This window comes from Vidua macroura, chromosome 5, assembly GCF_024509145.1.
Source record: "Vidua macroura isolate BioBank_ID:100142 chromosome 5, ASM2450914v1, whole genome shotgun sequence".
NCBI lineage: Eukaryota > Metazoa > Chordata > Aves > Passeriformes > Viduidae > Vidua > Vidua macroura.
In genome coordinates this window covers 51064443-51092150 of record NC_071575.1, presented here as the reverse complement: position 1 = coordinate 51092150, position 27708 = coordinate 51064443, and the positions used below count along the sequence as shown (strand labels likewise).

General features: G+C 39.0%; 1 protein-coding gene across 4 annotated transcripts in view; it reads right to left on the bottom strand.

The window, feature by feature from the left end:
* CPED1 (cadherin like and PC-esterase domain containing 1) overlaps nt 1-27708 on the bottom strand; it is a 148052-nt gene that overhangs the window by 93511 nt on the left and 26833 nt on the right. For all 4 annotated transcript variants that reach the window (XM_053977349.1, XM_053977350.1, XM_053977351.1 and 1 more), the window contains exons 4-7: nt 18852-18958; nt 16927-17002; nt 5559-5715; nt 3920-4085 (exon numbers count right to left, since the gene is read on the bottom strand). In XM_053977349.1, coding sequence (XP_053833324.1) covers nt 3920-4085; nt 5559-5715; nt 16927-17002; nt 18852-18958 — 506 coding nt within the window. The remainder of the gene's footprint in view (nt 1-3919; nt 4086-5558; nt 5716-16926; nt 17003-18851; nt 18959-27708) is intronic.

Here is a 27708-nt window from a genome sequence, read left to right as displayed (position 1 = left end):
AAAATAAAGGAAAAAAATCGCAAGCCTTTCTGCTGTTTGCAAGCATTTTTCTTTTTATCTGTATGTATGTTTGCATTCCATCTCACTTTAAATACGTGTGGGTGATACTTCAAGTAGTACCAAAGTTGGGCACTTGAGGGCAATACTGTAACTTAATTTCCACCATGCTCGGCTCTAAGCTAGACTGCCACGTCATATTAAGAGATGGATTTCCAGTAAAGGTGAGGGTCCAGTTTTATTTGCATGTATGCTAAGTAGAAAAAAAAAAATTCTTTACTCAAGTTTCCAAATGCTTAATACACAGAGAGAGTTTCAGTTATAGTGATTCACACCACAGCAAGCTTAACAGCAAACTTCTTTAATAAATTATATTTACTGCATTTCACAACTGGAAAATTACTTAAGAACAGAGTTTCATCTGAGCACATCAAATGTTGTGCAGGAACACCAGTCAAGGAACTCAAGTCCAGGAGGCACCTGTCTATTTTGGATGAGCAAAAGGATGATGAGCCATAGCAGGGGCCACGGGAAGTTGCTGACAGCACAGAAGAGCCTCCCCTGATGATGCAGGATGTGGTACTTCTGTCTACAAAAGTGCATCACTTCATAAAGCACTGGGATCAGGTGCGGAAAGGTTAATGGCAGGGCAAAGGAAGAATTTCACAGTGTGTTAAGCCTTGAAATAATTAATCATAAATTACTGGTTTGCACACTGGCTTCTACAAAAGAAATAATTATTAGGGGTCAGCATTCTTCTCAATGCACATACATAACGTCAATTAACACAAAAAGAATTTTTGCATACATTGACAGAGACACTTCCTTTAATTGATACAATATGCAAAACACAAAGCTTCTATTTTATTAATAATTTTTCAACACACAGATAGTCTAAATAAGCAGTTTCCAACTCTCCTCAAAGAAATTGGGCTATTACACAAGCCTTATATCTAAACATCTGTGTGGCAGAAAGCCATTCTCTCCCCTGCATCTCTTGCATCTTCCCATGCTGGGCCCAAATTTGGAGTCCCACTTTTGTTACCTCTTGACTGCACACAAAAACCTCATGCCAGCTCAGGATTTATCTTCTTTTGCTTTCTGAAATGAAATACTAAAGTATGTATAATCCAGAGAAAACCTGGCAGCTGGTGAGCAAAACACATTTGAACTCTTCCTGAACTGCCATTTGACCAATGCTTATTCAAGAAATCATTCTGAAGTCTTGCTACTATGACTATAAAAAGCAAATATGCATTGCAAAAATAATTTACAATAGTTTACAAACAAAAAGGCAGTGGGGAATGCAGTATTCTTTTATGAAACTCCTGTTTTTTCTTTACTCAGTTTCTCTCAGTCATTGATATCATATAGCTACCTCATCTCCAGGGTATTTTTTATATCTCTCTTTCATATATCCCACATTCTAGTAACTCCTAGCAACCATAAGGCATTGTTGTACATGGGAGATCAAATTTTAAACATACTTAACATACTGAGTTTGTGATAGCAAAACTAAGCTAACCACAAATGTGGATTCATTTCTCATTAAAAATGTTGTAATTACACTGGTACAAGAAAAAAATTTCTTGACCAGAGATCTATACACACTGAGGCGGTCTCTAAATTACGGTACAACATTACTGAAAGCAGATAATCAAAGTTATTCTCATCTCTGCATAAAATAAAAAACAAACCCAAAACAAAACAAAACTCAGCCTGTTGTGGAAAAAACACTGGCAATTTTTTCCAGACCAAAGTCTCCCCTCTAGCCATGTTGAGTACCCAGTGGGTATTCTGTCAATCAGTGGAAAAACAGGTCTTGGAGATTCTGTTCTGTATAGACTCTTGACAGGTTGAAGCTTCAAAATGTGGCAATTTTCATCCTATACAATAGAGCTGGCAGAAACTTGAACCTTAGGAGCTTTCAGGACCAGACTCCTTGGCTGGTACAAGCATGCATTCCTCCACTGGCTACTTTGGGAGAGATGACTCTCCTGGCATTGTATGTTGCACTAGCAAGTGATGAAGGCTCAATGACGTTTTTGAGAAATTTGACAAAATCTCTTAAGAAATTATATTAATGGCTGAATTTGCCTCTTTCCAAGTGTTTTCTGGTGGGTGACTTGCCTGTTTGCTTTGCATCAAGCACAGACTCTCTATATGATTTTTCCAGCAATGCTTTCTAGCCACTCTATGAATTCCCAGTGTCTCCCTTCTGGAAGCTTCCTGGCCCCTTCCATGTGCTTTACAGGGCACATTGTGCTGAGAGGCAGCCTTACATACCCCATTTTCCATAATTTTGTTAATTTACATTTCAATATCTACATCACTACAAATGTGCTTTCTTTCACAAATGGTGCCTATCTTTTGTGTATTTTTCACAATTTTGATGAGTATGTCTGAAGCTATAGGAAGGCATAACACTACAACAGCAGTAAATAGATTGGAACCACTGTAGATGCACTGCTACTTCTATCTATCATTTTTATTGCTTCTTCAGCTGCCAAAGTACCCTGTAAATGGTGGCTGGAACCCTGTTCAGCAGACTTCCCTCAGTGGGAATTGTTTTCCAGAGCCATATAACAATTAATAATGATTACTAGCCTTTAAAGTAGTCTCTACTTCAGATGCAACAGTGATGCTGCTGTATAGTGTGCTATTTTAATGAAAATAAACCAAAACTGAATACTGGAGTTTGGAAGTGAGTGACCATTACTCTTCATAAATGTAAATGGAGGAAAATACATGGCAAAGAAATGTATCTCCATGGGCTTCCATAGCTTAAGTGGGGGCGGGGGGGGGGAGGAGAGAAGTAGATTCAGCTCACCTAATTTTGGCAATCCAGAATTTGGCATGTTTTCTAAGAATGTCATAGCCCATAGAAGGAAGCAAACACTTTCACCAGGAAACTCATTCCAAAACTGGTGTCTAAATTAAGTGGGATGATTCGTTCTCTAGAGGTGTGTGTTTCTCTGATGACTAGAATTAGATAATGAGCTTAAACTAGGCACTTCACTTGGCAAGAGCTAAAATTGTAGAACGTACAAAATGGCTGATATCATCAACAGTCCTGACAGTGATACCACAGTGATATCAGACTGATCCAAAGCCGTGACCTGCTCCTACCCCAAGAAGGCTACATGGGCAAAGCACACCCATCCTTTAACAGCTGCTGCAGGAGCTGATCTATGTGACCTCAAGAAATGACTGCCACATTAATTCTTCAAAAGGGAAGAAGGAGCAGCACAACTGTAGCTTCTTCACAAGGATCTGATGTGTTACAAGCATAGTCCTCTACTAGAAGAAGAAAGGAATGGGAAGGCATATTCGCTGAGCAAGCAAGATTTGGAGTGAGAGGGGTATTTCCATGCACTTGGAGATGTCCAGAATTAATCTAAGGCACATACGAAACATCCTTCATAAAATTGGGACCATGGGGGACCACCCTATCCATGGTATACTTGCATACTTCCTTCCCCTTATTTAGAAGTGCTCTGACCCTCCTCTAGTCTGTTTTACTGCACCTAAAAAAGAAATCTAAACAAACTGTATTAAATATTTACTTTCCCTTTTCACAACACTGTCAATATCCCAGCAAAAGTTGCTACCGCATGGCAGCACCCACACTGCTGTGCTTTAGAGAAAACTCTGACCTCGCAACTGCTGTCAAATGTGACCAATAAAAATGGGCTTGGACACCTGCAAGTCCCAGGCCCCCATTGCACAGGGCAATGCTTTCCTGCTTCATGAAGCAAACCCCTCTTATTCTGAGAAATGAAAACTGTACATTAGAAGAATATTCCCTGTAGGCTGTGGGCTGCTAATAAAGAAGGAGTAAACGAGAAGAAAGATATTCTCTAGTTTTCTGTCTATGTACTTTGCCTGAAAGATGGGAAACTGAGGAAATTAAATGTTTTACCTTTATGGTAAAATGCTTCTTCTTGGGTGGATGCCAGACAGTGGTGGTTGAATGAATGAATGCCCGCAGAGGTGTTAAGGATGTCACAAGCACATACGCTTTGATGATTACAGAAAAGTCTTGAGATTTAAGGACATCCTTGTGGTCTGATGTTGATACTTGATTCCTGGAAAGTAATAAAAATATGTAGCATTAATACAGTTCTTTTGCAAATGGGCTATAAGAAAGTAGTGAAATAGTGATATTAGTGGAGATAGGAAATTAGCCCTTTTTCCCCCAACAAGCAACACAGTAGGTTAAATCAAGTTGGCTGGAACAAAGTTTTACATCAAGTAACTTTACTGATTTCAGCATTTCTAACTCTTAGTTTCCAAACACAGAAAGCAATTATATTTGGAGGGAGTGATATTTGAGAGAACATATGGGTAACTGCATTATGGGAATAATTAAGTGTTACAAATCTAGGATATTGAGAGTGAATGATTAAATCCGGATTAAATTAAACATTAAAGAAAATCAAGCATGTTAAATAACAGAAATGCAGAGTCAAGGTACCCTAATGCTGATTTGCAGTAAAATCAGAAGAACATCCCCACCCAACCCTATGGAAAGACTGCACTATTGTTAGCATTTATTTCTGTAATAAAGGGACAGAAACATGTGGTGCTGCATACTTCCCCTAATGAAAACCATATGCAATCATTCCAAATATTATGAAAGACTAGGATACCTAGAAATAACCTATAACAAATCAGTTAAACCTAAGAATTTTGCAAGCAACTTTGTTTAAGAAGTGATGCAGCTTTCTAAAAACTGGCCTACAGCTTCCATAGTACACACAAAGAGAGTCAGCCATAGAAAAAGAACAGAAAAAAATCAAACCCAAGAAAAAACCTGTTATTTAAAAGCTCACTACTTGGGGAAATCTGAGCTATACTTGTGCATATTCACAATGGCGTTATTAATCTGTCAGTTAAAATTTCTGAGTATCAATTTACCTCATAGAAAATTCAATGGGAAGATGACTATAGAAATTATGGGTCCTTAAGACTGATTACTGGCGAAAGACATGGGGTTCTTCTTCCATTTCTGTGTAATTTTTGGCAATACGTGGCCTTTCCAGACCTCAATTTTGCTATCTGTTAAGTAAGTCTAATAACATCTATCTTAAAGAGAAATTCTTCTCCCCTCTGCAGAATAACAGGTCCTCAGAACATAAAATTTGTGAAATAGTGGGATGTAGGAAACAGCACTTGATAACAGACAAATTATCAAGTACTTCTTGGTTCTTCACCTTAAGGGGGGGATCTCTGTGCAAAGGACTACATATGTGTGTCTGTGGTAGGGGCAAAGCAGGGATAGGAGCAGGAAACAGCTCAGCCACCATGAGACGTAAATGTTCAGGGGTCTCTCTGGGTCTGTATTTATTTCTCAAGGTGTTTCAATGCCTCAGACTTGATGTTTATACCCAAAACATGTGCAAACTTGCCTAATACAGAAACAAACATTCTGCAAGTATAGGATGCAATACATCCAAGTGCTCCATCTGCTGTGGTCTCCTCTTTTGCTGCCCCCTTGACTCCCAAATAACTGTGTGCTGAAGCACTGGCAGTTTCTGAGGGTGGGTCATTTAACTTACAGCTTTGTGCTCATGCTCTGCTTCCACCAGTGCTGCAGATGGGAGGCATGTGCCTGCTCAGTGATTGTGCTGCCCTGGGACACATTTCCTGTGGTGCTGGCCCTTGACAGTCCAGGCTGGCCAGAACAGTCTGGGGTCACAAGTGGGAGCTGCAGGTCTGAAAAAGTACCAAGGGGATGAGAAAGGAAGTCAGCAGAGCATTGAAAGCAGGGGTGGACTCCTGCTGCTAAGGATTAATTCTATAAAACACAATAAAGAGGAGCTACTAACATCAGACAAAAATGTAAAATAACAAATTCTGAGACAATAAACATTTTTAGATCTGCTGGCAGAGTTTCACCGCAACCAAGCACCCCCTTCCAGCTGCAAGTTGCAGGCTGAAAGGCTTAGCTGCCCTCCCGCTTCAGAGATGAGTGCAACAATTCTACATACAAAAAGCTTCCCCTTTTTCCTTCTTAAAAAAAAAAAAAAAAATCCTGCTTTCCAAATATAGAATACCAAAATTTATTTCCTCGTGGAGCACTAATTGCAATTAATGGGGATAAGCAATTTCTTTGAATAAGGACCAAGAGACTTTGCTACTGTAATAACATAGCTCAATAAATAAGCTCCTATCCTTGTTTCTATGCTAAGGCTACACTAAGGCTACAATTTGCCTTAGTGTATTCACCACTAAGGCTACAATTTGCAGGTACTGAAACCTATGGGAGTCTTAGTTCTGCCATCAAACACAGTGGGAACAGGAATGATGTGCCACAGTTCTCAAGCTTATTGAGGCATGTGACTATTAGTAGTAATCAAAATATTGTGATGTGAGATCAGTCAAGGGGTGGCATGTATTTTCTGCTTTTACTGTGCTTGATAAAAAGGTACAAAGCCCTTATGTTGTGTCATTATTTCATGTAGGGTAGTATTCATTAATTCTAACAGACCTCACATTTCAAGTTCTTAAGTAATGGTCAGGAAAAATCAGGCTGCTCAAATTATTCCCAGACCTTACCACTTTTCTTTTTAATGACATACTGCATTGTGCTATGGTATGAATTTATTTGTAGAGCTTCTTTTCTAAAGCTTGCACTCTCAACCTTGGTACATGAAATGAAAAATAAAACTGAAGTTGTATTCCTGGTGATGAGCTGTAGACAGACATTTAAAGAAAAAACTATTCATCTATTTATTTTCCCAGAGAGCCTATTAAAATGACATTGTGAATGTCTGTATTTATTGGCTGTTCATCAGATCAGCTCGGCTCAACCTTCCAGTCTCAACTGGGATCTAGAATTAATCTGGTCCTCTGCCTTACATGCACCATTTAGCAGGATTAAAGGCTCTAATAATCAAAACCAGGCAGTTATTTAATAGAGCATGTCATGCTCATATTATATTCACACTGACATTCTTTCTGTTGTGTTATGCATTATAACTGATTGGAACTTTGCAAGTTACTACCTGGTTTTTGATGGCACAGCAACAAAAGCAGACTGTTCTGCCTACTTGACTGTGTAGTGACAACAGGAGGAAGACAGTAAACTCCCATTAAGTAATTTATTTAGCAGACTTGTTTTTGAATATGCATAGAAACCAGATCTGCAAAATCAAGTTGTATTTTTTCCATATCTGACTTGATGTAAAGACACAAGGACCTTTTACTATGGCAATTTCTACCCTGTAGATAACAATGGCATTTCATCATGACAATTAGCAATTGTCCCATGTAACTACTCCTATACATCACTTTAGCTCTTTAAAAGAAAGTAAACATTTTACTGAAAATAAGAACATGGCAGAGAAGGGCTGTACAGATCATTACTCAAGAGAAAGCAATGTGTCTTTTCCTTTTAAAAACATTTCTGATTGTGTTGCTAAAGCAACAAATAATAACTCACAATACAGAATTTGAAAATAATGAGATGAGGTTTGTGTACCTGTATTTATCCCTCTTCAATGAGAGTTTTAGCTGTTTCAGGGAAAGAAAAAAGATTATTTTGGCATTAATTCAATTGTTACAACACAGTGGACCATTTCCTGGAGTTGGATATACCAAAATAAAACAAGTGGGTAGGGATAGATGAAAAACACAACTGTTCTTGAATTCTCAAACTACTGGGTAGAAGATCCTTAGTATTGCCCTAAATCATTGCAAAATGCCTCAACTTAAAAAAAAAATCAAAAACAAAATCCCAACCACCCCCCAAAATCCCCAACAAACAAACAAGACCAGAAACCAAAATAAAAACAAAACCAAAACAATAAAGCCACAAACAAACAAAAAAAAAATCACCTGCCATGTCTTAAGGAAGAGTAAACAAATTTCAGAATGCTGATGATCAGCATTGAAAACTGAAAAAGGGCAATGCTCATAAATTATGCCTCTTCCATAGAGCATCCTGTTTGTATGGTGCCTTCCAGCCCTTTATAGGTTTTGTGTTGGTATCCCCCTGGGAGACAGCCTCCCCCATCACAAGGGGGCTCTAAGAAGAAGTGAGACTGTCACTAGGTGCTTACTCCTTTGAGATGACACAGAGCATGTACACCATCAGGCAGAGTCAAGAGGGAGTGACAGTCCCTCACTTTGGTAAATCTACTCCTAGTAATCAATGAACACAATTACCATAATAATAAAGAGACATCAGCAGTGTTGAACTGAGCACACTCAGCTGCATCAGTTCTCATGGCAACTCTTCACCTGCTCCTGCACTCAAAAGCAGTAACAGTGTTTATTAGAGCTGTGTATTTGTTAATCAACTTTATCATCAATGAAAATTAGCCTGCAGTGCCTTTACTGTTTGCAGTAATTGCCATGTTTTTCCATCTTGAAATCACTCTACAAGCTGTTGTTAATTAAGCAGCCTTCTTGAAGTATATAAACAACATCAACATTTTATAGTAGAAGAGGTGAAGCAGGCTCAGTGGTTGATGTGTCAGGCAGCTTGGGAAACCAAGTTAGAAAGAGTCCCAGCATCCTAATACAATGTCCAGACTACATCCCCTCTTTTAAAAATCCAAATATTATTTGTAATTTCTAAAACATAATTTTTGTAGCATAGTCTAAAGAAAAAAAAATAAAAGAAGATAATATTTCTTTTTACAGTGGCTATGCAGTAATGGAAATGTTACACAAAGCGTTGTTTTTCCTGAGGGGTAGCTGCAGGCTTTGCCACAAGTACTTTTTGCTGCTGCCATTTTTGATGCTCCAGTGTAAAGCAAAGGACCTGTGGCTGGACCTATGACCTGCTTTCACTTTGAAAAAACCACAATTTAATGTCCTTTAAATTCTGGCTTGAAGATGGTTTCTGATGCTGACATCTCTGGAATGGTACCATTGAAAATACCAACAACAACACCACTTTACCTCTTCTTAGGGTGTTCACTGGGAGGCCATGCTGATGACTGAGGAGGCCACTACATGTGGAGGCCAGCTGCATGGCATATGCAGAGATGAGGTATAAAATCCACCAAAGGAAGTCAACACCTCTAGATCAAAAAAATGTAGCACCTCTTTGTCACATGAACTGGTGGCAGATACTGTTCTGTCAACTGCAATCTCTCAAAGTACAACAGCCAAACAGAGCATTGGCAGTGACAACTGATACCTAATGCAGCAGCCTTACTGACATGTAATGAGGCCTTTCAAGTTTTTTACACAGCTACGACTTCTTGCTCCTTCTCCCTCCATCTCTGGCTCACAAGTTATTTACTTGTCTTTGGTTCAGAGTTCTGAAGTGTAACAAGAGATTCAACACATACACAATAAAGAATAGCTGATTTAGGAATTACAACATGTGGCTGAGCAAAACGTTTACCAATAGCTAGAAGTACGTTTGGACAAAGAATTCCTGGAGCAAAGCCAGCCTGCAGCCACCTGACTGGTGGTAAATGGAATGCTTAGATTAACAGGAACATCTGATGATCTGCAAAGGCAAGGAATTCAGCAGGAGAATACCCTACTGGCTGAACTAAGTAAGGATTGATTGAAAGAAGAGGAAACAGAAGATGAATGAGAGTGTGTCCACTTCTTTATCTTTCCTTCTATGGTATCCTTTGATGTTACAAGGAAGGTTATGATACCGGTTTTTTAGTTAATTTCTTACTTTGTACAAGATCAAATAGACTACATTTTACACACTTCAAACATGGAGCAAGGAACAATTAAGACTATTGTCTGTGAGAAAAAGGTCATTTTGTTTCTCAAGTGCCCATCAACTGTCAGCTCTGTTACAAACATTTCAAGAGCAATTGAGTCACCTTGGGAGCTCCTGGTTGTCTAATAAAGCTAGAGATGGAATGAAATGTAACTGAAGTGCTGTGCTTTGTTCTGAGCCCAGCACATTGTTGATTTCTTCCATAAAATGAAATTATAAACTCAGCACATTTGTGCTTGCAAGGTATTCATCTGATTGCTTTTCTTTTTAGCAGGAAAAGCATTGCTTCAGAACTTTAAAGTACACTGATGCTGAAACTGTTACAGCAGCCTTTCCATCTGCATAGAAGCCTTTTGGACGTCTTCCTAGATTTTCATAGTGGTAGTCTGTTTCTAGTAGACTCAATTCTCTGACATGAAAAAAAAAGAGAATGGCACCTCATGTCATTTGTCAGCAGTTTTTACAGTACAATATTCAGGAACTACTGATAACAGCTCCTCTCTGTCAGCCTTGCAAGTTTGCACTCTAACAGTGTTGCATCCTGGGGTTTGGGTTTAGATTAGGGGTTCTAATCTATGTTAGTTAGCCGAGTCCTGTGTATCCCCGTGCACCCCTCGTGTTTCCCCCCTGGGGTGGCTGGCTCCGGGCTGCCTGCTATTGGAAGCCTCCCCCGGCACTCCTGTGACCACTCCCCTGTCCCATCCCGGGAGTTCGGTGCCTGTCACCCTGATCCCGCATCCCCATTAGCGCAGGGACCCGGGAACCGCCCCAGCCCCGTCTCGGTTGGTTGCTGTTGCTGACGTCACCGCCACGGCAGCCGCCCCTATTGGCCGGCAGGCCGTGGATCCTCTCGCCCCGCCCCTCCGTAAAATCCTACCCCGCTGGCACCCAGGCGCCATTTTCTCCCATGCGAGTGCCGGGAGCGGTCGCGTCTTTCCATTGAACCACGCCACGTGACCAATAAACCGTTCCTGCCAAGCACGGAGTAAATGGACAATTCCTTACTTCTTTACCGGATCCCTAGCGCACAGTAACAGCGGCTGGCCAGCCCACGCACCCGGGACACGGAGCCATGTCCAGGAACCCACGGCAAAAACCCCGGCAGCACGTGGAAGCTACACCACAGTCGGGCTCCCAAGAGCTGCGTGCGGCCGGGGAGAACACAGTAAACGCCGCATGACAGGGCACCTCAGCAAGATAGAAGAACTCCATATTGCATTCTGTTCTGGGATCATCCATTTTCCTTATTGGTGTGGGCTGCTGGAGCACAAGCAGCTTATCTGTGATACAGACCCGGCAACTTGTATTGCTACAACCTGGTTCTCTTCTAGAATTTACAGCTGGGCAATTTTCCAGCCTCTGTAGGTTGGAAAGGTGTGTTTAACAGTTGAAAAGTTTGCTCCATTTAGGAGATGCCTAAAAAGCTTTCACTGATTCTTAGGCAGATTTCTGAGTTCTCCAGGACAAGGAATTTTGATCAAAATAAAGCCTAGTAACCTTTGGCTCAATCAGGTACACCAACCTGCTCTAAGCTGCACAACTGTGAAAGCAATGAGCATTGAAAAGGATTTTTTTTTTTTCCATTTTTCAGTGTTGATTTTGGAGGATGGATGATTTCAGTTGAACTACTGCCACTACATGCCTTGAAACTTGTCACAGAAAGCAGATCTATTCCATTCAATCGCCTCCTGTTACCCATTTGATTTTTGGATTAAAAGACTGAAACAAAGACTAGTAATTTACTATGGATCACACATTATGCCCTGAGGTTGCTAAAGGAAGAGAGAGAACCTTTAGCACTCAGTTTTATGACCTATGCATTTAGAAAAGTGTGGCTGTGAAACTCAAAGTAGATGATGAATATTTGAAGGAAACTAGAAACACTAGGGGCAATCCTGGCCCACAGTGAAGTCCTGGAAAAAATTGCATTGAGTTCACTGGAATATGATTTCTTGCTTGAAACTTAATATGTGTTGGTCTTCATATGCATTATGAGCTTTATTTGTGATGTCAAAATGGATGCAAGTCCAATATCCTACCTCCTGCTGACTACTGATTCAGCTGCCCTTAAAAGCTTTTCACATTAAAAAATGCAGTGATCCCACCCTCTGTAATACACTTAATCTCAAAGCAACAGACTCTGTATATTTAGGATGGAGAAATGTCAAACTACGTGTCATTTCTGGCAGTTTAATCTATCCTAAATAGGTTTAGTATTAAAAACAAAACAATTTTATAGTAAAACAGATTTAAAGGTAAATTAATTCAAACTCTGGGTTGAAATGCACTGAAATTAATTGTGAAGTTTCAGAGTTAAAAAGATAAAATTATGACAGTGCTACATTTGTATGATGCTTTTTATTTTTTCTTTTAGAATCATCAGCAAATACAGCTTCAGTTTAGATTAGTCACTTACCACGCTTTTTGCCTCTCTGTTTGGGCAGGTGCATGAAAAACAGTATTTACAGTATTAAGTATAGTTTTTGTGTCTTCATTCCTAAAGCATCCTAAGAGTTAGAGGTGTGGGTTTTTCCAATATTTTTCAGAAGGGCTGCTTCTTCTTTGTGCACCCTTCATACTAGAAATTAATTACACAAATAAGCTATAAAACTTTGGAAAAAGCAACTCAGTGAAAATGCTGGCTGAATGTTGCATGATTAGAGTCACAATTCTGTACTAGTGACAGGGTAGAATATCGAAGAGTATAGGCCAAGTAATTAATTTAACTGTTTTACTTCTTTTCAAACTACTAATATTTGCTGTTACGTTGCTGTTCTTATGTAGCTGAGATTTGACACTGCTGTAAAACAAATGAAATTCCTTCCCCACATAGTTTATAATCTAATTAACTGGAAAAAATCAGATGCTGGTTTTATTGCCCAATCTTGAGGCTCTTATTAACTTCAGTAGCGGAAAGGTAATAGGCACAAAACTGATCAAAACTAGTGTGCAAATATTTATAAGGGCCAAAAGAAATGCATCCCCCTATAAAAAAATCAAGTTCCTGTCTCAGAGATATTGAGTTGTTACAACAGAAAATAAATTTGATCTATATCTTCTGTCTTCCACAGGTGGCTCCACTGAGTCTTGCTTCCTACCCTTGGGTCATAACCTTTCATGTTGACTCCAGAGTAACTCAAGGACACTGAGGATAGGCAGCAGGAGAAGAAAGCACAGGGTTAGCACCAGACCATAAACATATGACAGAGTGCGAGCACAGTCACTATCTTGGCTCTCCCTCCGGTACAATTTCATTAGGCTCATGCCTATCCCAAGACTTTCTTTGTGATTAATGCTGCTGGCCAGACCAGCCGGAAATCATGGGAGCACACAAGGCTGGCAGACACTCATAAAGTCTCTGTACTAGTGACACTAATAAACAGAAACACAGTAGGAAGGCATACAACAAATGTAGTACTTAAAAAAAGGATCAGTGATTTGCACGGGTAGAGAAGACAGCTATGCATGGCACAGGCTGGGCACTGGAAGTGATGAAATGAGACAAATGCTTACATAGAAAGACAGACTAGTGTGGATTCCTTAGGGAACAGGAAAATTAGGGAGGCAATGCTATAAGAAGTTCCACTACTTTCCCAAACAAAGCCTGTAAAATATAGTATTTGTTGTGCATGCATCAGGATGCCTTTCCTGTGCCCTATACTGAATCTGGGCAATTCCGCTCACACTGGGGACTTTAGTCCTCTCCATCTCTTGGCTGGGAGTAGTTCCAGGAGGCAGCCAAGCCCAGTTCCAAAGCCACATACAGTGTGTTACCAGGTATGAACACCTGCAATCTCTTCGACAGTCATTCTCAAACCTCAGAGAGCTTCTAGGTCTGGGTCATTTGCAGGAAGATTTAATTTCCAGATCACTACAACTCATGCAACTTTTGCTGACCTGAGCAATAAATGCCGGGAGCCTTCCTTGGTTCTTCATTAGCTATATCAGAACCTTCTCAAGGCCCAAGTCCCATACAGTGAGCAGACATCAGGCACTTGAGTAAAAACTGAGCCAATTGCCCTGCGAAAGCAGAGGTTCAAACAGTCCTCTCAGACTGCAGCAAGTAGTCTTCCATGTTGAATTCTAAAATCTGTTACTATTCTTATGCCTCATCACAAATCCATCGCCACAAATCCACATGCCCATCTTCCAGCAACACTGTCTTCAATTTATCCACACACAGCATGTATTTTTAACCTTTTTTCTACTCTACTCCCAGACTGATTTTCCTAACTTTTTTCTCTTCCCAGCTTCTTTCCTAAAAAGTAGTCATCACTGGTATGTTCATTATTTCCCTCTGTCCCATAGAGATAGAAGCAATATGAAATGTCAGACTGACAAGAACACTTTCCATTAAAGAGAAAGAGCAAAGAAACAAGCACTGGCCTGGTATTTTGTATAAATAATTTTCTTTTCTATACAAAAGGGGTATGAGAATGGGCATGCTGTCTTAAATACAAAGCCTAGCAGTTTAAGAGTTGCACAACAACAAATAAAATAATATCAAAAAAACCCAAACCATTTTACCACTGCTTATCAACATCAACACTGTCGTAGCCACAGTAAATTCAGTATACCATTTTCTCAGCCTTGCTTCCTGATGTTTCTTTCTCCAGCTTACTATGTCTTTAATTAGAGAACATAATTCTTTGTGTTTTTACTTTTACAGGAAATTGCTTGGCTCCTCGAAGACTGACTAAATGACAGTAATAACAAACCAACTGATCCTCTTTAACAGGAATTGCAGAGAAACCCGGTTGACTCAAACACACGAGAGTGAAAGTACATAACTGATTTGAAAGGAACAAACTGCTCTGTGAAGGAAATACTGATGAGAACTGTTCTTTCTCTATTCACTATTCTCTTTGTGAGTAATTTTTAAATTGAAAATAAAAAAAATCCTGCTAATTGGCAACTCTGCTGTTGTTGGAAAGATCTGTTGAAGAATGCAAGCAAAAGAAAGTGGAAAGAGCTGGTTTTATCAGATCAATGGAAGGGGAAGTATCTGAAGTCTCACCTCTAGACTAGTCTGCTCTAACTTATGCCTTTTTGTCCACTGAACCTGAAATCAAATTATTTACCCTTCTGATTATAATTTCACCTTTTATGGATGAGACCCACTCATTCTAAACTACATGTTACATATCCAGTGATACTAAATGGGATTAATTCATGGTTTGAAACTGAGGTCTGGTCTGGTCAGAGATGACCCCACTGTGTACCACAGTCTAAATTCACATTCCTGTCAGTGTACATCAGTGTAGTCTACACAGTCAGTGTGAAGCAATTCACCTAACCCTGACATATGCTGAAAATAAATGCTCTTTTGGGTTTGCTTACTCTAAATACCAAGTGTAAAATTCAGTATCCACAAATATACATCTATTGCCATCTAGGATACCACAGGATATCCCTCTGAACCTTTAACTGCTAGACCAAAAGAAAATGGGTCCTGTGCCAAATCTGCCCATTTGCTCCTGAGTCACTACCTCTTCCCTGCAGTGATGCAGAGAGGGGAATGGGAGCTGTGGTCAGTTCATCACACATTGCCTCTTCTGCTCCTTTCTCCACAGTGGGAGGACTCCTCACAGTCCAGCATGGGGTCCCTTCCCCAGGAGACAGCCCTCCATGGACTTCTCCAAGGAGAGTGCTTCCCACAGGCTGCAGTTCTTCATGAACTGCTCCCGTGTGGGTCCCTCCCATGCAGTGCAGTCCTTCAGGAACAGACTGCTCCAGCCTGGGCTCCTCTCTCCACAGGTACTGCCAGGAGCCTTCCCACAGGGTCACAGCTTCCTTCAGGCACCCATCTCTCCTGGCACTGAGTGCTCCATGGGTTGCAGGCAGATCTCTGCTCCCCCATGTACCTCCATGGGCTACAGGGGCACAGCTGTCTCACCATGGGCTGCACCACGGGCTGCAGGCAAATGAATCTCTGCCTGCTCCGCTGCCTGGAGCACCTCCTCCCACTCCTTCTTCACTAATCTCTCCAGGTGCTGTTGTGCAATTGTTTTATTTCCCTTCTTAAAGATGTTATCCCAGAGATGCTACCACCATTGCTAATGGACTTGGCCTTGGCCAGCACCAAATCCATCTTGAAGCTGGCTGGCATTGGCTCTGCTGGACTTAAGGGAAGCTTCTGGCAGCTTCTCATAAAAGCCACTCCTGTGACCCCCCCCGACTACCAAAAACTTGTCATGTAAACCCAGTACAGGAGAAAATACTGAACGGCTTAATAAAAGGGTCATATACAAGATGTCTTGTACCATGTTTATGGACAGCAGTGGAAATGTACATATTTTAAAGAGAAAGCTCTGTGTGTAGTAAGTGCCTCTTGCATTTGTGGTTTTGTGGTAGTAAAATAATAAAACCACTGCAATTGGCCTTTCTTCATGTAGCAGAGCAAACCAATGTTTTTTGAAGGCAATTTGTTACAACGTGAGCATGGCCTACTAATTTCTCTAGGCAGTTGAGAGACTAATTCAACATACCTATTTTAAATACATATTTTAAGATAAAAAGAAGTAGCATTTGTAGGTATCTCTCCACTGACTTAAATGGAAGACTTTCAGAAGATACATACTCCTAAATGGTTAAATGAGATGTAAAGAATCCTTTCCTTTTGTGTTAAATTTAGCATATATATAAAAAAGGGGGAAAGAGAAGGAGGTTTAAATATACCTAGTACACTGCACAACAAGTTCTTTTCTAGTTTCTATTCAAAGATGGATTTTACCCATGGTAAATTAGAATTCTTTGGAAATTTGCCCATAACCTTTAAACTTTTCTGGTTGATGATCTTAATACACAATAAAGGCTTTTTATCAGTAAATTATGTCTGGATGGGAACCAAGCTCTGACTCCTACTCCTTCTCCATGCCACAACATTTTTGTAAAGCTGAACAAACATATTACACCAAACCCAGGGCACAGAAGTGTAAATACCAGTACACTATATTAACACAAGACAGTCCAAAAATAAGACACTTATAGCCAAATTATTTCTGCAATATGCAACAGCTGAAAAATGCAATGTCTTTACCTGGAAAGATACTGTATAATTGTAACCTGTGTTTAAAATGGATTATCAGTCTTTTATTTTTTCCCTCTATGCATTCAGGACTAAAAATAAAATGTAATTGTAAGGTGACAGTCTCATTTCAAAAACTTCTTGTGACAACTATTAAAAGATCATCATCAAATAAGCATATTTGAAGAAATCAGATTACCTGAAAAGGCTTTAGTTATCTGGCATAATCCCTCTTTTCTGCAAAGAAAATGCTGGATTTCTGGAAGTAGGTTTACCTGTATGTAAAAAGAGAAGCTTTAGTGATTTAATTCAAAAAGTGTTCTTTTTTCTTCAACGGAAAATGCCTTCAATGGGTTTGTGTTTAATTTATCAGAGACACCTCATGCACAAAACTTCCATCAGTGTCAAGAGGAAATAATAACTTTGCCCTCCTTGCAATGTTGGAATAATGAAGTTAAGGTGTGGACTCTTCCTCCATGTTCATAACAATGCAAAATTTTAGGCCTATATCTCTCCCTCTGGCTGCTGAGTGCTGACCCGTTCCCTGTCCCCTTTTCAGTCTCTGCAGCTTCTGTGCTCTGTCCAGTTACCAACCACTGTCTCTCCCTGCATGGAAATACCCTATGTCTCTTGAATTGCTGTGCTTGGAATCTGTAGTAAGCTAATGCAGCTAAATCACAGGCAGGCTCTGCAGCAAAATACGGTCTTGCACTTTGGTATGGACATGCCAGCAGCAAGTAATATTAGTTCAACATTTAAAGTTTTCTGGAGGAATGGGCCATCTGGTTTAAGTCCCTGCTCTGCTGCAGACTTCCTGAGAGAACTTGGACAATTCCTTTAATCACGTTGTGTCTGAGTTATTCATGTGTGACACATCTGGACATTGCAGCATGCTGTCAGGATTATTATATTGCACAGCATTAGAGGCTCAGATATGGTAATATAGGCAGAATGAGAAAAAAGCAGTTTGCAGAAGCCTGGGGTGCTTTATTATCTGAGCATATTCAAAGCATGTATATTTCTAGCAAACTATAACTGCCATAAAAATTTCACTTTGCATACACTTTGATATGGCATCCTCTCCCAGGGAACCCCAGTGTACATGCTCAAAGCTCTGACTTCTGTGGACATCAATGGATTTTTTTATCACAAGAGGCACCTTTTAAAAGCAGCTCCATTTCCCTCAGACCCTCAAGCTGGAGTCAATAATTTAGAGTCTTGCCATCATTATTGTTTTAAGTATTTTTTACTTAAAATATGAGTCAAACTGTATCTGTAGCTTGGTCACATTTTATCAGAGATTTCAGTTTATATCACTCACATATTTTTATCAACAGGTCAAGTGTTTACATAGGAATTACACCTCTAAGTAACCTAAACTGTGCCCACAATATGCTCAAGTGAGAAAAAAAACACAAAGCAATCCTGAAAATACCAAGATATCTGTTAATACTGATGCTTTAGACCATGAGGAAAAAGGCTGCAGTGCCAGAACAAGAACTCCCTTGAAGGCCCTTGTCCAAATTACACATTATCGACTGTAGGAGCACTGTCCCTGTGTGGAGAAGTGCCTAAATTATCTTTACAAAAAAGTAATTACATTAGGTGAAACTCAGTAGTGATATAAGATGTGAACCCTAAATTCATCCATCTCTATCATTCTGCAATATTTTCTAATTGTTTCTCACCATTTCTAAATTCTCTTTTCCAATAAGGAAAATAGCTTAAATAATTTCCCTTGTAGACACTTTTGAGGCCAGACATGCTGGTTGAGGGCAGCCAAGAATGCAAAAGTTCAAGCTAAAGAAGAGAAAACGGAAACTTGACACTGAGTTGTAACAATTTTCAGTATTTACACTGAAATACTTATAACCAAACTAACCTACTATGTTCAAATGAGAAATTCCTTTTGATAACTGGGTGTGATACAAAGAAGAATGAAATGTTGGTACCTGACAAGTCTTTCTCAGTAAATAGAAAACATGAAAAAGCTTAATTTCTGCTAAACAATGCTGCTGCAGTATAAAATAAATATTTGATACTTGTCTTTTTATGAGTGAGGGCTGAAAATCTGAGCTAGCCTGTTCTTACATTCCCACAAAGGATAACACAATAATCTCATACCTTCTGGAAAAGCTCTAGATTATGCAAATCTTCTGTTTGAAAGCAGCCAGTGCCACCATTTTTTCTGGAAGATAAGCAGATGAAAAGATCCCAAGGGTTCATAGCACCTATCCAGAAAGAAAAGAAGCACTTTGAGAAAGAAAATATCAAGCGATTCTTATTTGCATAAAAAATACTTAGAGTGATATCCTGAAGAACAGCAAACTGTTGGAGAGCTAATTACATGAGCAGCTACAGGTGGCAGCAGGATAAAAGACATAATTGCTACTACAGTTCAAGCTTTGGAATTACATTTAGGTGTTTCACAGCGGGCATTCCTTGTAATATCTGCCTACTGATGTCCAAACCCTGCTGCTTGACCTGTTTAACATTCAGAAATTAAAAAGTCTGATAACATGATGCTGCTTTAAGTTGTTCCTTTTTTTTTTTTTTTCTGAACTCCTCAACATGCATGCTTGTAACATGTATCCAGTACAGGCAATGTGATCTTCTGAGGTGTTTATTTAATGGCAAGTAAATTTTGCAGGAAGTATTACTGGTCATGCTATTGGAAACAGCAGGAATTTTGGTGTAGTGAATTCCTAAATATTAGACACCAGGCTGCCAGAGCTAGAACAGGTGTACAAGTGGAAATTAGATTGCTAGCTTCCAAGCTAATGTGATGCTTCCTTCCTGGGGCAAAGCTGATCTGAAGATACATATAGGCCTTTAACTTGCTCATATCTCAGCATGTGATATGGTGTAGAAATGCCACTGTTGCTTCAAAGAACTTTGGTCAGCTTCCTCACATGGTCATTTGTTTTCTTCTGTATACAGCCATATATGTGGACCAGTTAGAGATGGTGGCAGCTCACAACAGAATTATTACATCTGTTGAGGACACTATGAATATGTTCAATAAAGGGTAAATTATTTCACTGACAGGAAGACAATCAGTAATAATGAACTTACAAGCAGAAAGGGCAGTCAGAGAAGCAGTACAGCATCCAAGGGTATAGAATCAGGTCACAAAGCTCCCTGCAGAATAGCTGTTTCAGGGACTGGTTGGTCCTTTTTCCCAGGGTTGGGAACATTACATGTATTTTATTCCATTTTGTTCTATCCATCTCTGATACCTTCTTAATTTTATTAGACTACCCCCTTAATTTGGTCCCACCAATAGCCCACAGAGGTATTTATTTTATTTATTTCCTTTCTTTCTTTCTCCAGAATGTTTTTTTCCTATCCCAGTCATGGTTACAAATGTCAAGCAAGGTAAAGATTCCACTTTAAGAGATTTAACACCCAATTTATGTTAAGTAAAGTAATGAACTGATTGTGTAGAATGGATCCAGGACTATGAAAGTAACTATCACTTTTTTTCTGTTTCTAAGCAATGTAACAAAGCTGAAGAGATCAATTTTCAGTTACACTGCATTTATTACTGTAACAAGTCCTTCAATTTCACATTATGACAACCAGTATTATGCTATAAAAGTAATTAGGGTATATGAAATTTAGGCAAGACAGATTCACTACATGCTTCTTTGTGAAAGAAACAACAAAAAAACCCATGCAGGTAGATAAAAATGCCACAGATAGCAAACAAACGAAACATTAAAGAAATGTACAAGCAAATACCTCATTTTAGTGCAGAAGTTTGGCAGTGTTAACAACCTACTCAATGACCTCACCAGCTATATAATTATCAGATAAGCAAGAGGTTATGTCTCTGACTAGTAAACACACCTTTGAATAAATCATTATAATTACATATAAATCACAATGCCTAGTTGTGTGCAAATTGAAAGGGAGCTGGAGGGAACTCCATTTCTCAGAAGCAGTTCATTTCCTTCCCTTGTTTATTGTGACACATCCTGCCCTGGGAAGAATTTGATCCCTGACTCCAGAGGATATGCTGCACTGTGTATTTGCCTTTAGGATACATCAGCGTGATCAATATGAATGCACCTAAGAGAAGAAAAGGAAAATGTACCCTCAGATCTGATATGCTTCTGAGCCAGTGCCCAGGAAGTAGAATAGTTCAGGAGAGCTTGAATGCCTGCCATTACTTGTGTTTTCTATTCAGAGTAATTAAACCTTGAGCCAGTTATTTCAGTACAGAACAATCAGAACTGAAACATGTCTATTTATAGAAGTCAGGAGACTTCCTATTTGAAAAACAGTGTACACCTAGTGCTGTCTGTCAGATTCAGGCTGACAGAGCAGTGTGACTCCTATTTAAATGTATTGATACATTCCTCATAATCTATACCTGAAAAAACATTACTGGAAAACAAAAAACAAAAGGGTCATGGGTTACAACAGCTATTTAGTTCTAGAACAGGCTCCTCTAGGAATCTATTTTGCCTCAAACTTGCCCATGTCACTCCTTCCAGAGCTTAACTTTTTGTGGAAAATAAACATCTATGACCAGGAAACCAACAGTCTGTCTTCCTTCTCCATATTTAATAATAGCAGAACTATATCTCAGGAAAAAAGTTCTACTGTTATTAGTATTCCAACAACATCACATGGGCCACACAAAGAACTGAAGATCCCTTTCACAGAACTTATTGTTAAAGTAAAGCAAGATACGTGTGAGCTAAAACACTCTACAATAAAAGAGAAAGAACAAAAGTGACATTAATAATAAACACCATCTGCATTAAGGACCCATGTTTCAAAATGTTTCTAGAGACTTTATTAAGAAGCTTTAATAATGCCAATAATATTCCATTTTCAATGTACACAGTTTTGCTGCTTTCCCGAATTCAAACCAGAAGCAGGCTTTTACAGGACATTTGAGGGGGAAGGTTAAAAAGAATGCTTCATATCTGAACAATTTAATTACTAGCAATTTGCATAAAACTTTTCCCACAGAATGAAGTTTGTCTCTAGTTATGGAAATCCTGTTTGCTTTATGCAGCAAACCAGTGGAGCTCGGCACACAGGAGCTGTAGATCAATTAAACAATATGAAATCACAACTCATGGAGATACTCTTCTACTCTTTGTTATTATTTTGCACTTGGACAAGTAAAACAAGATGAGAATATGCAATTGCATGTTCTTCTGCTCTTTAAATACCTTTTCAAATCAAGATAGTTTAGTTCAGCCTGTCAATTAAGGCCTTGCATACACAAGGAATGCTCATCTGCAGAATTATATCTAACTATGCAGGCAAAGTGATACATGGTGGATACATGCTGGCAGCATGATGCTTTTATTCACCTATCTTTTGCCAGCTCTTAGCCTCTCCTCTACTGCAGTCCTTGTAGCTGTCATCCAGTCCCATATCAAAAAGTATTTGTACCTGCAATGTGTATCTCATGTTTACCTAAGAATATTAACCCAAGTTTCTACTTCAATTAGTAGTAGTACAGCATAATTTGATTGAAATCTGATGTGATCACCTTTTATTCTGAATGAGTCAAAGAAGATGCTATTCAATTCAGAGAGCAATAACTTCCAAGTGAAATTTGATGTTATGTAAAAATTCAAATTTTCAAAAAGATAACACTGTTTTCATTGGCTTTGATATTGATTTGTCATTTGAAATAATTAAAATAGCTAATGTGGAAAAATAATTTAAAAAATAATAGTCTAGGGAGAAAAACAAATGTTTTTTTAGCAGCAGAGGAAAGAGCAATGCAGAAACCAATAAAAACATTTAGTTTTTTCTGCATAATATTCTGCAGAGAGTTTTTGTATTCTGATATATTAGACTAAAGTTAACAGAAAGCAAATGAGAACTGTAGGATTTAATGGGGTTTCAAGTTTATAGCTAAACTTCAAGAATTTCTGAGGGTGATTTCTCAAGTTAAGTGATTTTATTCCAGTCCTCGAAATGATCACATTCTCCCCATGAGCTATAGCATTTGAGGCTAAATTTTGCAGGAAAACTGTTAGATGCATGCACCTCTGGAATTTTAATCTCTTATGTGTATATTAATTTAATCAAATGACTAAGTTTCATGTCATTACTATAGGCTGAAATTTCATTTTGCAGTATTAAGGTTTCCATTCTGAATTTTGAAATGAAAGAACTTTGAAAATCAAATGAAATTTTCATCTTTCATGTTTATCTTCCTGTATTTCATTCATTCTGAGAAATAAAAAAAGACACTTGTTTTTTTTATTTTAATCTCAAGTCAATTTGCAATTTTGCATTTGCTCACACCACTACCTTGAAATTAACCAGTTTATGAGCACTAGAGGAGAAGAAGAGAACAAGAAACAGCCAACATTTGTTTTTCAAGAGCATATTACATAAAAGTAGTCTCTTTTCTTCTGACAGAGTAACTGATCTAGTAAACAGAAATCAGAGTAATTAATTTAGTGAACAATGCAAATATTAGCAATGAAACAATATGACTTTAGTAAGTCTTTAGACATTGTTTCCACATAACATACCCATGAGGTGATTGCACCGCTATTTGAAAAAATGAAGTCTAATCCATTATCAAAGTGGACTTTTTTTTGAGCAGAACCTCAAAAGATACTCTACTATACATTCAGTTCTGATGAAATTTTTTGGTAACAAATTGAATAATGGAATAATAAGTGCATTTATAAATAGCAAGTGACACCAAGTTGAAAAGAAGTGTAAGGACTTTGCAAAGCATGGTCAGAATTCAAAATAATTCTGATAATTGGTCCAAATTCAACCCAAGCAAATTCAAAACAAGTTAAAAGTGCCATAGTTCATAAGATGAAATCAAATGGAGAAGTACAATTTGCCATAGAGCACTACTGCAGAGAAGGACCAAATTTATAAACTGCATATGAACTAACAATACAATATTGTTGCCAAAAAAAACCCTGCCAATTCTTGGAGCTCTGCTCTAAGGGACTCCTGGGATGATCTCTTCTTAGTTGAGTGACACTGACACACAGGGCACCAGTTATGGGTGTTTGGGCCCCACTGGGGGCTCCCGTGATGGGGGAGACCCTCCTGTAGCAGTTCTGTACCAGGAAAGAGAGATGCACGAGACTTTTTCGGTCTTCAGCTTGTTGCTTATTGTTATCTTATCAAAACTTCAGCACACTGTCTGTACCAGGTTGGTAGCAGGAAAAGCACCACAAAATGGCTACAAGAAGTACAGTTTCAAGGTCTTTTAAAACTGTTTCACCCAATTAACTCTTAAAACATGCTTTATTTCCATTCATCTACCAATAACTCATCCCTTGTCTGTCCACATAACCTAAGACTGCGGCTTTCCTTGACCAATCACCCTGTGCCACCAACACTGCAGAAAATGGAGTAAATGAAGAAGAAGAAGAAGAAGCTTGGGACAATGCTCAATGTCCTCCATCTTGCCTCCATACTAAAAAACCCCAAAACCTAAATCTTTCTCCCTGTGATAAACTATACTGTTCTCTACTATCTATTTCACACTCTTGTAGACTCTAGTCTATCTCAAAGTCTTGGAAGCTTTCTCCATGGGTGAGGGTCAAAGTCAGTGCTTCTCTGGGGGTCAGGACCCCTCAGAGCAGACAGAGAAATATTACCTGTGCCCTGGGCTCCCACACAAAACAACCAAGAAAGCAAATATAAATAACTTTTCAGCTGATGCTGAAAGACTTGAATGCGCTCCTTTAAAATTTCAGTTTTAATTTATTCCATGCCAATTCCCCACCGAATTCTAAATAATAGCCCTGCAGATATCAAGAATTGTAACCAATCCTATTTATGAGAGTTACAGTGGTAACAACGATCGAGGGTTAATCCTTCTGCTTCATTTTGTGTTGGTCATACCTTTCCAGTAACATTGCTCCCCGGGTTCAGTAGAGGGTTAGAAAAAGAAGATAGATTGTGGAAGACCTCCTACAGGGGCTGACTTGGATGGAGTCAATGCTTTGTCTAGCAACTCACACAGTGATGTCTTTTTGATTTGGTACAAACCAGTTTACAACACACCACTGTTTTAACTGAATGTCAGTGCCTTCTTGGTGTCTCACTCTGACCTGCAGTAAAGAGGCTGGGATTGGCATGAGGCTGGAAGGGGACACAGCCAGGTCAGCTGACCCCAACTGGCCAAAAGGATGCTCCGTACCAATACGATGCTGTGCTCAACAATAAAAGTTGGGGGAAGAAGGAAGAAGGGAGCAGGGGGTGGGGGAAGACACAGACATTCAGAGTGGTGACATTTGCCCAACTAACCTGTTTAGTTCGATCCAAAGCTCCTGTGCTGGGAATGGCTGAACACCTGTCTGCTCACAGAAACTGGTCAATTAATTCCTTGTTTTGCTTTGCTTGCAGATACAGCTTTTGCATTCCCTATTAAACTGTCTATCTCAATTAATGAGTTTTTTTTACTTTTACCCTTCTGATTCTCTCCCTCATCCCACCAGGGGGAGATGAGCGAGCAGCTGGGTGGTGCTTTGCTGATGTCTGGCGTTAAACCACATCATCATTGAATAAATTTTTACCTATCCAAAGTCAGTTGTCTCTTTAATCAGTGGAGACAGGATATAAAGTAAGCATTTTAATTTGCAGCAAAGGGTACATAAAGAACAGTTTCTAAACACGTGTATCAAATACTGAAATACCTTACTCTAAGGAGACTATAGAACCTCTGCTAAGGGAGATCCTGAGATTTGTACAGGATCCTTTTTTAAAAGAAATTCATGTCAGCTCTACTTGAAATATATTTTCAGACACCACTAAGCTGCATGGATGTAAAAAGAAGATTTTCAGGAAAAGTTATTGTTTACATATTGGTGCATTCAACTGTACTCAGTTATACTTAGAGCATGTTGTAATCCTGATCTGTAAAAAAAATAAGTTTTAGATGAATACAAATTTTAGCTTCGTGAGTCATGATTCCTCATAGTATACAAAGAAAATAAAAAGAGTAAACCTGCTCTGCTCCTTATTGGTAATGGAGGGAGCACAGATTGTACCGAGCTGGGTGAGGAAGCACGTATTTATGGAATTAGCTGTTTGTGCACAAATCCTACTTCAAACTGGACAGAGGAATATGTTGGGCTTCAACCCTGCCATGTAGTCAATTTATAAGAGCCAATAGTTTGCTAGCCAGGAGTTTAAAGTGGAAGCGCTAACAGATGTCTGAAAGACAGAACTTCTGCCTCACTGACTGCCTCTGGGCTGACTGATTCTAGGCTGAATTTTATCCTTTTCTGCGTCTCAGTGGGCAGCAGCATCAGGCAGGCTGTGTGACGGGGTCTGGGGATGTGGGAATTCTACACCTCTGAAGACCTGAGCTTCACAGATAGCACTCCAGGGGAAAATATCCTTTGAAGCCTGTTTCTGGTTACGCAGTTTGACTGTCTTGTGCAAATATCAGAATGCCGCTTGTTGGACTGAATAGTTTTTCTTTGCTAATGACATGTCCTCTTGCAAGTTTTTCATATCACTATTTCATTTGTAAGACTTTCCCTAAAGGAATGTTTCAAACCTAGCTGTTCAGGAATTTTCTCCTTAAAACAGTAGTTATTGGAAGCATTTTAATTGCTCTTTTGGTGTGGCCCTTGATGGTCATGAGCTATTACCAATATGGACTCACTACAACAACAATGAAGAAACAATCACTCCACATGAGTGATAGCACAGGAAAAGATGGTGAGGTTTCTGATATTTTTCTGAACTATTCTGGAAAGCAGCTATTCACCTGTCCATATACAAATCTTTCACTGTTTCAGAGTGAGTTCAGATTGACTGTACTCTGCCATAATACACAGCCCCATAACCACTAGCTTAGCTGGATAAATGAGGCTAAAATCTATTGTCACATTAATCACAGTCGAGTATTTTAAATGTAAAAAAATACCCTACCCTAAGATTGAGATTGAGATGGTTGGACACAGTCAATTTATTCACAAAATACTTTGTGCAGTTGCTGTGTGGCTGCCAGGGAAAGGCTGAAGGAATCCTGAGGACAGTCACTATTCACTCCCCTTGAGGATGAGCAGGATTTTTTTTCTTTGGCTCAACTACTCCCTAACTAAGAGGATTTGAAGTGTCAAGGGAAGCATTCTTTGTAGAGGAGGGCCTGGTGTGAACCAAATGGAACCAGTTTAATTCCAAGGACAGTTCATCTGTCCCTGAACAGCTTGGCACAAAACATTGCCCTATGCTCAAGAAATAATGCACAGTCACATCTGAGTTCAGAATTTGGGCAGTGAAATAGGCATTTGAAGTTGTTTGCAGTGCCTCTCATAAAAACAGAGTAATGCTTGACTATCCTGTATCTATTTTGCAAGTGCTGTGGAGGGATATTGGGTCTAATTACAAATGAAGAGGCATAATGTTTCCACTCTTGCCTGAAAGAAAGAAAGAATTATTTTATTGCTGTTTATTTATATCAGCAACAGGTTTCAAGCCTGCTTTGCTTGTCAATCCAAAGGCAAATTTCAAAAGTAAAAAAATTAGCATTACAAGCCAAGAGCTACCTGTTTCTATCAGAAATATTCCCAAACATGTAAAGGTATTTTAATTTCTCCACTTGGTCTCAAACTCTAAAAGTGACTTAGACCTAGCTACCAAGTCAAAGAGTTACCATCTTCTTTACTGGAACAATTGATAATACAGGGTAGATGACTTTCTCTAAAAGAAGCAAAAGAAACCTATTGCAGGCATAAGTATAAGAATGGAGAACAGACAGGACAATACTTTCTCCATTTACATCATAATCTATGCAATAGATTAACAATCTGTTCTTCAAACAATAAATTACCATACTATAGCAGACAACAAAAAAAAAAAAAAAAAAGAAATTTTAGACCTGCAGTAAATGTTTTAAAGCTGGGTTTTCAATTTGCAGATAACTGTCGGTAAGACAACCAAAGGTAGCAAAAAAAAAATTAAATTGCAGCATTATTAAACTATATCCGTATAATTTTCTGTGCAACCA